Source organism: Schistocerca serialis, chromosome 1 (assembly GCF_023864345.2).
Source record: "Schistocerca serialis cubense isolate TAMUIC-IGC-003099 chromosome 1, iqSchSeri2.2, whole genome shotgun sequence".
NCBI classification, from domain to species: Eukaryota; Metazoa; Arthropoda; class Insecta; order Orthoptera; family Acrididae; genus Schistocerca; species Schistocerca serialis.
The window spans coordinates 985,928,459-985,941,387 of NC_064638.1; the positions used below are offsets into that span (position 1 = coordinate 985,928,459).

General features: G+C 42.3%; 1 protein-coding gene across 1 annotated transcript in view; it reads left to right on the top strand.

The window, feature by feature from the left end:
• LOC126412947 (discoidin domain-containing receptor 2-like) overlaps nt 1–12,929 on the top strand; it is an 813,081-nt gene that overhangs the window by 647,225 nt on the left and 152,927 nt on the right. The window contains exon 6 of the mRNA XM_050082842.1: nt 8,659–8,806. Within this exon, the coding sequence (XP_049938799.1) occupies nt 8,659–8,806 (148 nt within the window). The remainder of the gene's footprint in view (nt 1–8,658; nt 8,807–12,929) is intronic.

Consider the following 12,929-nt stretch of genomic DNA (forward strand, 5'->3'; position numbering starts at 1 on the left):
GCAGAATAGGAGGTAGCCGTTCGCGGAAATCTGATCTTATTAATTTCTGATGGGCTATTAAGATTACTTGCGTTTTTTTTTTGCATTTAGTGTAAGCCCCAGGGTTTTCACCCATGTCACTACTGAAGACAGATCATCATTCATCTGAGCGATTGCAGTGTTTACGTCTTCAGGTCTGACGCTTAGGTAGAGCTGGAGGTCGTCGGCATAGAAATGATATTTACAGGAGGACAGAACCGACGAAATATCGTTGACATATAAAGAAAACAAAAGTGGTCCTAAGACTGATCCTTGTGGCACTCCCGAGGAAACATGTTTCCAGGAAGATTTTTCATTTACGCAGACAACACATTGCTGTCTGTCTTTTAAGTAGCTTTCAAACCATCTCATTGCACTATCAGAGAAATTAAGCTGTAGCACTTTTCTGAGCAATATGTCAAAGTTAACAGTGTCAAAAGCTTTGCTGAAGTCCAGTAGCGTCAAAATTGTTGCCTTTCGATTGTCGATGGCACATTTCAGGTCATCTGTTACGTTAATTAGAGCAGTGTTTGTGCTGTGATGTTTATATGCCAACTAGCTCTGCAGATGATGAAGAAATCGAAGAAATGTATGATGAAATAAAAGAAATTATTCAGGTAGTGAAGGGAGACGAAAATTTAATAGTCCTGGGTGACTGGAATTCGAGGGCAGAAAAAGGGAGAGTAGGAAACATAGTAGGTGAATATGGATTGGGGGAGAAAAATGAAAGAGGAAGCCGTCTGGTAGAGTTTTGCACAGGGCATAACTTAATCGTAGCTAACACTTGGTTCAAGAATCATAAAAGAAGGTTGTATACATGGAAGAATCCTGGAGATACTAGAAGGTATCAGATAGATTATACAATGGTAAGACAAAGATTTAGGAACCAGGTTTTAAATTGTAAGACATTTCCAGGGGCAAATGTCGACTCTGATCACAATCTATTTGTTATGAACTGTAGATTAAAACTGAAGAAACTGCAAAAAGGAGGGAATTTAAGGAGATGGGACCTGGATAAACTGAAAAAACCAGAGGTCGTACAGAGTTTCAGGGAGAGCATATGGGAACAATTGACAGAAATGGGGGAAAGAAGTACAGTAGAAGAAGAATGGGTTGCTCTGAGGTATGAAGTGGTGAAGGCAGCAGAGGATCAATTAGGTAAAAAGACGAGAGCTAGTAGAACTCCTTGGGTAACAGGAGATATATTGAACTTAATTGATGAAAGGAGAAAATATAAAAATGCAGTAAATGAAGCAGGCAAAAAGGAATACAGTCGTCTCAAAAATGAGATCGACGAGAAGTGCAAAATGGCTAAGCAGGGATGGCTAGAGGACAAATGTAAAGATGGAGAGGCTTACCTCGCTAGGGGTAAGGTAGATACTGTCTACAGGAAAATTAAAGAAACCTTTGGAGAAAAGAGATCCACTTGTATGAATATCAAGAGCTCAGATGGAAATCCAGTTCTAAGAAAAGAAGGGAAAGCAGAAAGGTGGAAAGAGTATATAGGGGCTCTATACAAGGGCGATATACTTGAGGACAATATTATGGAAATGGAAGAGGATGTAGATGAAGATGAAATGGGAGATACGATACTGCGTGAAGAGTTTGACAGAGCACTGAAAGACCCGAGTCGAAACAAGGCCCCGGGAGTAGACAACATTCCATTAGAACTACTGACGGCCTTGGGAGAGCCAGTCCCGACAAAACTCTACCATCTGGTGAGCAAGATGTATGAGACAGGCGAAATACCCTCAGACTTCAAGAAGAATATAATAATTCCAATCCCAAAGAATGCAGGTGTTGACAGATGTGAAAATTACCGAACTATCAGTTTAATAAGTCACAGCTGCAAAATACTATCGCGAATTCTTTACAGACGAATGAAAAATCTGGTAGAAGCCGACCTCGAGGAAGATCAGTTTGGATTCCGTAGAAATGTTGGAACACGTGAGGCAGTACTGACCTTACGACTTATCTTAGAAGAAAGATTAAGGAAAGGAAAACCTACGTTTCCAGCATTTGTAGACTTAGAGAAAGCTTTTGACAATGTTGATTGGAATACTCTCTTTCAAATTTTAAAGGTGGCAGGGGTAAAATACAGGGAGCGAAAGGCTATTTACAATTTGTACAGAAACCAGATGGCAGTTATGAGAGTCGAGGGGCACGAAAGGGAAGCAGTGGTTGGGAAGGGAGTGAGACAGGGTTGTAGCCTCTCCCCGATGCTATTCAATCTGTATATTGAGCAGGCAGTAAAGGAAACAAAAGAAATATTCGTAGTAGGTATTAAAATCCATGGAGAAGAAATAAAAATTTTGAGGTTCGCCGATGACATTGTAATTCTATCAGAGACAGTAAAGGACTTGAAAGAGCAGTTGAACAGAATGGACAGTGTCTTGAAAGGAGGGTATAAGATGAACATCAACAAAAGCAAAACGAGGATAACGGAATGTGATCGAAGTAAGTGGGGTGATGATGAGGGAATTAGATTAGGAAATGAGACACTTAAAGTAGTAAAGGAGTTTTGCTATTTGGGGAGCAAAATAACTCATGATGGTCGAAGTAGAGAAGATATAAAATGTAGACTGGCAATGGCAAGGAAAGCGTTTCTGAAGAAGAGAAATTTGTTAACATCGAGTATAGATTTAAGTGTCAGGAAGTCGTTTGTGAGAGTATTTGTATGGAGTGTAGCCATGTATGGAAGTGAAACATGGACGATAAATAGTTTGGACAAGAAGAGAATAGAAGCTTTTGAAATGTGGTGCTACAGAAGAATGCTGAAGATTAGATGGGTGGATCACATAACTAATGATGAAGTATTGAATAGAATTGGGGAGAAGAGGAGTATGTGGCACAACTTGACAAAAAGAAGGGATCGGCTGGTAGGACATGTTCTGAGGCATCAAGGGATCACAAATTTAGCATTTGAGGGCAGCGTGGAGGGCAAAAATCGTAGAGGGAGACCCAGAGATGAATACACTAAGCAGATTCAGAAGGATGTAGGTTGCAGTAAGTACTGGGAGATGAAGAAGCTTGCACAGGATAGGGTAGCATGGAGAGCTGCATCAAACCAGTCTCATGACTGAAGACCACAACAACATCCTCACTCTCTCCATTTCGTCTCCATTTCATTCAAACACACTTGCACTTCATTTTCATCGCAAATAACCTTTTCTAACGTTTCTTGTTCAGTATTTCATTCACCAATTTTTTAGAGTACATTTCGAGCATTTCAGTTTTAAAATTCTTTCTTAATTCATAACAAGAATTAGTCAGCTGATTCATTCGCTAATCAGGTTTATTTGAGACATCCTTCCTAGTTTGTTTTAACTCATCACTGGTTTGCTTACTGGTTAGTTTCAGAACCTTACGAAATTCTTTTGACTAATCATTTTCAATATTGTGAAAATTCTTTCACATCTGTCTCATTTCACATAACAATATTCTAAAATCACATTTTGTGGTGGTTCCAATAGTAATTTCATCACTACTACCTGACAGTTCTGTCGATTCAATATGATTATCAATAATATCAATCTCTTTTTCCCCATTAACTTCAACACTGTCGTCGTCGACTATATTACCAATGTGATTTACACGGTCACTAACATCTTGTTCACCATTTCCCTCAACAGTTTCGTCATGTTCTAAATTATAAGACTCACTCGATGGTAATAAGTTATTATTGTCGCTATTAATTAATTCATTAATACTGATAATATTGACAAGCTCTGCTTGAGTGGCAATCTCATCAACCATATTGTCAACAATAGGATCTATCTTGAATCATCAGTAATTCACAAACACAAAACTTACAAAAATGGCTGTGAGCAATATGGGACTTAACATCTGTAGTTATCAGTCCCCTAGAACTTAGAACTACTTAAACCTAACTAACCTAAGGACATCACACACATCCATGCCAGAGGCAGGATTCGAACCTGCGACCGTAGAAGTCACGCGGTTCCGTACTGAGCGCCTAAAACCATTCGGCCGCCGCGGCCTTCACAAAACTTACAAATCCGAAAACTGCTGAAATTTATTCCCTGAAATTACAACATAAGTCCCCCTCTTTAATAACTCTGTAAGCACAACTTACGCTAATTACAACGAAGTCAGGCGCCATCTCCACGCTGTCACGAAACCAGCCGCGCGCATCGAGCTGCCAACTCCACCAGATCCCACCGTCAGTCGCGCTTACTGCACTGACCTCCGCACCTGAATACGATATTGCAGTGCCTGTGTTACTCCTAATTACGGTGCAATGTTTCTTCGGACTTGCATGCATGTCCGTTAGAAGTGACACTGCGGCGACCACAGCCGTTATGAAGTAAATGAAATGTATTGGTATTTGCGAATATGGACAACCATCTGCTGTGTAATGGAAAGACTACAGTGAAAATTTGTGCCGGACCGAGATACATGTCCAAAAGGAACATCGCATCGTAATTCGGAACAGCACAGGCGCTGCAGTAACATGTTTATCCGCCGACGGAGGGCAAGCGAATTTCAAGTAAAATATTTCCCCTGTGCGGGGATATTTATATAATCGATGTACGACTACAAGTTGTAGACACACGGTTGACGACATATGGAAGTAGTGCTCTGGCTGTGAGTCGTGCACGGATAGCTAAATGGTAAGGTGACCGCTCACGAAAAGCGGAAGATCCGGATTCGAGTCCCGGTTCGACACAAGTCTTCATTGTAGTCATTCCATAATACAGCTGATGGTTGTCCATGTGTCCATATTCACAACTGCGAATGCATTTCGTGTACCGGTGTGTGAAATACCGCTCGTGGCCCGCCAGGCGCCTCCGAAGCCGCCTACTAACAGACGCTCCCGACGATCATGTTTTGCCGGCCGCACTCGATTTGTGGTAATACGCCGGGCTTCCTGAAATGCCGTCCTTTCGCAGAATTCCCCGTATTGGTGCCCTGTATCCTATTTTCTGGTACTCTTGTATCCTTATCAATGTGTCTCGCAAATGCACAGATTATAAGCGTGCTTCATGTTGTTTCCTAGGATCTGTAAAATCTTCAGTACTCGAAGGGTTTCATTAAGCTTAAAAGGGACTATAAAATCTACAGATTGATCAAAGACTTTTAAGTGCAGAGAATACTATCTGTTACACTCAGGCACTGTGATCCGCGTTGCGAGGCGACAATCACTAGAAAGGTAATTTCCGATCGTCGTACACGCTGCGACCCGTTCTTCGGACTGATAGGTGGTGAGTCATGGCTCTTGGTAAACTAGGTGCGTCCTTGGAAATGTTTCCGGGATATCTTTGCGCTATTTACCATCATAGGTTGGTGTTTCATTTGCTCGAACTGAAACATTAGAAAGTAACACCAGTGCACAGACGGATTAATTCAGATAGTGACATGACTGTTGGAAATGAAATGATACGATTTCACGGGAGACTCAGGTTAGATTACCGGCCTTGGTACAAATTTTCACTCACCGCTTCAATCTATATATGAAAAAAAATGACTATTGTGGCTTTCTATTTCAGTCTGTGCTTGATAGGTAGGTTGATCCTGAATGGCTCATTTTTATGTTGAAGCGTGGCTGCATTTATCACGTTACTAGAACTGACTGAACTATCAGCAAAGGGAGTGTTCCTTAGAGTCAGTTACATGAAAACCCATGCGTCGAACGAAAGCAAGAGTGTGGTGCGCAATTAATGCTACCAAAATTATTGGACCGTTGTTTTTCCTCCAAATGTGAGAAATATACTGTGATATGTATCTGTTGAAACATGACTGTATACTGTAGAATATTGAACGCAAGTGGTTTCCGCTAACGAGACAGAACTTATAATACTATGCACGAGCAGCTAAGTGCTGTGGAAAACACGATACTAGTTACTGAAGAAACATTTGATCATCCGTCATTAAAGGTGTAGCTAATAATCAATGCCTATCAGAAACAGCAGCACTGCAACTCATTTCTTTCACCATTCTTTAACAAGAAACGAATACCATATAATGTTTCCGATTGTGTAAAATGGTTCTGACTATGTGAAACTCTCCTCTGTTATTAACCTAATTGTCCCGTAACTAACAACAAATGAAGTGTTATAAAATCTGTGTGCAATAAGAAGAAAATTTTTGACTTATTTGTAGTCTTGTCACTAGAGCGCAATACGCTGGAACCGTATACTGAAAGGAAAGCGGTAGCATACAATACTTTCTAATAAGGTAGTGGTCATGCTGTGAACCCGCTCCGTCCCGGTCGGAACAGCGACATATAGGTTCAAAGGAAATTCTCATAGTCGAAGTGAGATCGTGAACGTATCTGTTGTTAATGAATCTATATTCTGAAACTAGGTTTACCACAGAAACAATGTAATTGAAATACTTGTGGGATGACTATTATTACACTCAGGTCATATTGCGGCTCCTCCCGTCGGAGGTTCGAGTCCTCCCTTGGGCATGGGTGTGAGTGTTGTCCTTAGTGTAGTCAGTTTCAGTTAGATTAAGTAATGCGTAAGCTTAGAGACTGATGACCTTAACAGTTTGGTCCCAAAAGACCTTACCACAAAACAAACAACAACTCAGGTCATAAATACTGATGAGACACTAATCCTGATTTCTTATTTCGCGGATTTACACTATGAGCGCTTGTTTTTAATATACCACACGGTTACCATAGAAACATTTCATAGATGCACAGATAATACAAACGTACAATACTCTCCCAAGATGCAGATGCTAGCTATAACGTGAGTGATGGACGGTCACAATTGGATAGTAAAATTATTGGAGACTGACTTAAATGCGACGAAAGTTTCCTGCTCATTCATCAGGAGTATCCTTTCTCCGTTGTAACTGCTCTTCTCTAGGCGTCGTAGCAGATAAGCTGATGAGACGACGGATTCGTTACAGCGCTCATTAATGGTTACGTCGTGCCCAATGTTTCAAATTGCAGAAACAGACTGCTTTTCGGAACAGCACAAGAATGTGTAATATCTCAGGTAAATGACTACGTAGTTAGCTACGTTACGCAAGGGAGTAATGCGCCATCAGTAGCATCACATGTAGTTACACAGACAAGCAAATAAACTCCAGTGCTTGGTATATCTATTATCTGTCCTGAAATTTCTTTAAAAGTCAATCATCAGTGTAAAGAGTTAACACAAAGAACGAGCCAGTGTATGTGAAACAAGTAACCTGGCTGATAGGCAGCAAAAGCCGCACAAAGACACTTTATTCTAACCATTAGTTTCTATAAATGGGATAACAATCGTTCGTACAAATATTTATGTGATTGGAGATAAAAGAAAAACCTGAAATAAGAATTTAGTTCTCCTCTGTCCGCAAGTGCTATAAACAAAGTACCGGTGTCACCAAAATCTCCACAGTACGAAGTGACGCAGACAGCGTTGCCGTAACTCGGGAACACGACACTTCAGCATCACCACATTGGAGCGTGTGCCTCTAAATGGCAAAACATCTTCTTTTGAACTGACACAGGATCTGACAAATCCATTGCTATAGAGGTAGACTTAAACGGCTCTATATGACCGCTGAGAAGTCAGTCGCCTCCTGCAGATCAACGAAAGTGATTTATGAGCTCCGACCTGCTCGTGTATGAGAGCCGAGATAAGTCAGCTTACTTTCAAGTCTGGAGACTATGAGCCCTACTGCCTTACCAGTATACTACTGAAACCACTGGCCTACGGTACTCGTGTAATGGTTTAAAAAGTTGTCGCAACCTGAGACAACCTTTCATTTCATGTAGTAGAAGCGTCATTTTACAGGATAGGTATTTTTCCCCTGATTCATAATTAAGTCGTTTGCCGTTTGCGGATTTTCGAACTCCACAGTTACAGCTAGTACGACGCTGGTTCTTCAAGACCCTCTGATATAGGGCTTCGGTATCAGCAACTTCACGTGAAGAATAATGTGCCTGAGGCACTGTAGCTTTCACCAAGAAATAAATTGCTACAGTCAGCTAACGATATATCCTCGTCATATGTATACTTCAGATCGATAGCAGACTGTAAAATGTAAAGAATTTCGACTGTTTGTCATGTTAAGTACGATACATATGGTTTCAAATTTGCGTGCATCCTCCTACTGATTGTGCAACCTTAACGGCAGCATATTGGCGAGGCATTCGTCTTCATGGACGACAATTCACGCCCCCGTCGTCCACATATTGTGAATGACTTCCTCCAGCATAACGACATCGCTCGACTAGAGTGGCCAGCATGTTGTCCAGACATGAACCATATCGAACATGCCTGGGATAGATTGAAAAGGGCTGTCTATGGACGACGTGACTGGCCAACCACTCTGAGGGATCTACGCCGAATTGCCTTTGAGAAGTGGGTCAATCTGGACCGACAGTGCGTTGATGAACTTGTGGATAGTATGCCACGACGAATACAGGTATCAATCAATGCAAGAGAACGTGCTACAGGGTGTTAGTTGCAGGTGTATACAGCAGTCTATACTGCCACCTGTGAAGGTCTCGCTGTATAGTGTTACAACATGCAATATGTAGTTTTAATGAGCAATGAATAGGGCGTAAATGATGTTTATGTAATTGTGTGTATCAGAAATGCTCTTACCGCGGTAATGAAGCGGATGCAGTGAATTTTTATTGAGTTAAAAGCATTTCCTGTTGAATTACAGATGCTGTCCGGCAATACGGACACGAACACGGTGGTGGAGCAGCGGCTGCAGCCGCCCGTGGTGGCCACCAGGGTGCGCGTGGTGCCCTTCAGCGAGCACATGAGGACGGTCTGCATGAGGCTCGAGCTCGTCGGCTGCAGGAACAAAGGCAAGTGATTCCACGACAGCGCTTACATACCCCCCCCCCCCCCCCCCCTGTACGTAGCCTTGAAGAAAGGCCTAGAAAACGGAGGATCTGTTAGATGATCAGCGGGACTTTATTAAAACTAAAGGCAAGAAATGGAGGCAGTTCTGACGTAGCACTTGATAGTGGAAGAACAACTTAAGAAAAATCAAGGAACGTTAATAGGATATGTCGATCTGGAAAAGTGTCTTCAACAACGTAATGTTTAAGCGCAGGCTTCCGCGGCCGTTGTCACAGTCAATGAATTTCGTCCATGTATGTGACAGTGTTGTCAATGCGTAAAATTCTCCGGTGTTTCGGCTTATAGTGGCAATAGCCTTCCTCAGGGTGTTTTTGCTGAAAGATCCTGAGGAAGGCCATTTGCAATAGTGGTTAAAAAATGGTTCAAATGGCTCTGAGCACTATGGGACTTAACATCTATGGTCATCAGTCCCCTAGAACATAGAACTACTTAAACCTAACTAACCTAAGGACAGCACACAACACCCAGCCATCACGAGGCAGAGAAAATCCCTGACCCCGCCGGGAATCGAACCCGGGAACCCGGGCGTGGGAAGCGAGAACGCTACCGCACGACCACGAGATGCGGGCACAATAGTGGTTAAATCGTCGGAGAACTTTGCACATTGGCAATGCGATCACGTACCCCGAAGAATTTTATTGCATTATTTCTATTTGCTAAAACACCCACAGGAATTTATTTGCAATAGTGAAAGAAACGTTGGAAAATCTTACGCACTGAAAATGCTGTCACGTACCCAGAAGAATTTAGCTGACAGCGTAATGGGCGTAAGATCATTCCAAATTCGAAGGGAAATACAGGGAAAGTCCAGTGATGTACAATATGCACAAGAACCACGAAGTAAAAATAAGAATGGAAGACCAAGAACGAAGTGCTCAAAATAGAATGTGTAAAAAACAGGGATGTAGTCTTCCACTTTCTCGCTTCCCACGCCCGGGTTCCCGGGATCGATTCCCTGCGGAGTCAGGGATTTTCTCTGCCTCGTGATGACTGGGTGTTGCGTGATGTCCTTAGGTTAGTTAGGTTTAAGTAGTTCTAAGTTCTAGGTGACTGATGACCATAGCTGTTAAGTCCCATAGTGCTCAGAGCCATTTGAGGCCAGTCTTCCACAGAACCTGTTGAATCTGTTCATCGAAGAAGTAATGATGGAAATAAAAGAGAGCTTCGCGAGTGGGACTAAGATTCAATTTGAAATGATTCTGTTAGGGACTTGTGTACCACGAAACAGATCTTGTCAACGAATATGGCTGCTTTGGAAGCAACGTAACCCCCTTGACGAATCAAGCAGGAAAAAAAATGTAGTGCAGCACAGGCAAGGAGAACATTCACGGCAAAACATCGAACTTAAGCTGAACAATAAATTTCTGGGAACGTATGTTTGGGGCACAGCATTGTATGGAGATGGTTAGCGGACTAGGGATAACTCGAAAAGAAGAAAATCGAAGCGTGGGTTTTATGCAGCCTGCAGTGCTCCAGATACTGCATGCAAGATTTTCATATCCTCTCGCTTGCTTCGTGCAGACTTAGCCCTACACAAAAATGAACGGGGCGTAGCGGGCAAGAGAATATGATAATCTTGGGCGTGGTCTTTGAAGGCGTTGCGGTTTGCATAAAACCCATGTGTAGGGACAGCTGAATCACCGTGTATAGAAGTGAGGAGGTTCTCTGCAGAACCCGCGAGGATATATTGATAATCAGAAGGGACAAGATGATAAGACGTGTCATAAGACTTCACAGAATAACATCTTCGTTACTTGAGGAAGCTGCAGAGGGTAAATACTTTAGAAGGAGACAAAGACCAGAATACAAAGAATAGAATACAGAATCTCGAACAGCTTGCATTATTTTGTATTGTCGAACGCTTTTTCCAGGTCGACAAATCCTATGCAAGTGTCTTGATTTTTCTTTAGCCTTGCTTCCATTATTAGCCGTAACATCAGAATTGCCTCTCTCGTCCCTTTACTTTTCCTAAAGCCAAACTGATCGTCACCTAGTGCATTCTCAATTTTCTTTTCCATTCTTCTGTATATTATTCTTGTAAGCAGCTTCGATGCATGAGCTGTTAAGCTGATTGTGCGATAATTCTCGCACTTGTCAGCTCTTGCCATCTCCGGAATTGTGTGGATGATGCTTTTCCGAAAGTCAGATGGTACATCGCCAGACTCATATGTTCTACACACCAACGTGAATAGTGGTTTTGTAGCCACTTCCCCCAATGATTTTAGAAATTCTGATGGAATGTTATCTATCCCTTCTGCCTTATTTGACCGTAAGTCCTCCAAAGCTCTATTAAATTCCGATTCTAATACTGGATCCCCTATCTCTTCTAAATCGACTCCTGTTTCTTCTTCTATCACATCAGACAAATCTTCACCCTCATAGAGGCTTTCAATGTATTCTTTCCACCTATCTGCTCCCTCCTCTGCATTTAACAGTGGAATTCCTGTTGCACTCTTAATGTTACCACCGTTGCTTTTAATGTCACCAAAGGTTGTTTTGACTTTCCTGTGTGCTGAGTCTGTCCTTCCGAAAATCATATCTTTTCGATGTCTTCACATTTTTCCTGCAGCCATTTCGTCTTAGCTTCTCTGCACTTCCTATTTATTTCATTCCTCAGGGACTTGTATTTCTGTATTCCTGAATTTCCCGGAACATGTTTGTACTTCCTCCTTTCATCAATCAACTGAAGTATTTCTCCTGTTACCCATGGTTTCTTCGCAGCTACCTTCTTTGTACCTATGTTTTCCTTCCCAACTTCTGTGATGGCCCTTTTTAGAGACGTCCATTCCTCTTCAACTGTACTGCCTACTGCGCTATTCCTTATTGCTGTATCTATAGCGTTAGAGAACTTCAAACGTATCTCGTCATTCCTTAGTACTTCCGTATCCCACTTCTTTGCGGATTGATTCTTCCTGACTAATGTCTTGAACTTCAGCCTACTCTTCATCACTACTATATTGTGATCTGAGTCTATATCTGCTCCTGGGTACGCCTTACAATCCAATATCTGATTTCGGAATCTCTGTCTGACCATGATGTAATCTAATTGAAATCTTCCCGTATCTCCCGGCCTTTTCCAAGTATACCTCCTTCTCTTGTGATTCTTGAACAGGGTATTCGCTATTACTAGCTGAAACTTGTTACAGAACTCAATTAGTCTTTCTCCTCTTTCATTCCTTGTCCCAAGCCCATATTCTCCTGTAACCTTTTCTTCTACTCTTTCCCCTACAACTGCATTCCACTCGCCCATGACTTAGATTTTCGTCCCCCTTTACATACTGCATTACCCTTTCAATATCCTCATACACTTTCTCAATCTGTTCATCTTCAGCTTGCGACGTCGGCATGTACACCTGAACTATCGTTGGCGGTGTTGGTCTGCTGGCGATTCTGATTAGAACAACCCGGTCACTGAACTGTTCACAGTAACACACCCTCTGCCCTACCTTCCTATTCATAACGAATCCTACACCTGTTATACCATTTTCTGCTGCTGTTGTTATTACCCGATACTCATCTGACCAGAAATCCTTGTCTTCCTTCCACTTCACTTCACTGACCCCTACTATATCTAGATTGAGCCTTTGCATTTCCCTTTTCAGATTTTCTAGTTTCCCTACCACGTTCAAGCTTCTGACATTCCACGCCCCAACTCGTAGAACGTTATCCTTTCGTTGGTTATTCAATCTTTTTCTCATGGTAACCTCCCCCTTGGCAGTCCCCTCGCGGAGATCCGAATGGGGGACTATTCCGGAATCTTTTGCCAATGGAGAGATCATCATGACACTTCTTCAATTACAGGCCACATGCCCTGTGGATACAAGTTACGTGTCTTTAGTGCAGTGGTTTCCATTGCCTTCTGCATGCTCATGTCGTTGATCATTGCTGCTGCTTCCGCCTTTAGGGGCAATTTCCCACCCCTAGGACAAGAGAGTGCCCTGAACCTCTATCCGTTTCTCCGCCCTCTTTGACAAGGCCATTGGCAGAATGAGCCTGACTTCTTATGCCGGAAGTCTTCGGTCGCCAATGCTGATTATTTATCAAAATTTAGGCAGTGGCGGGGAT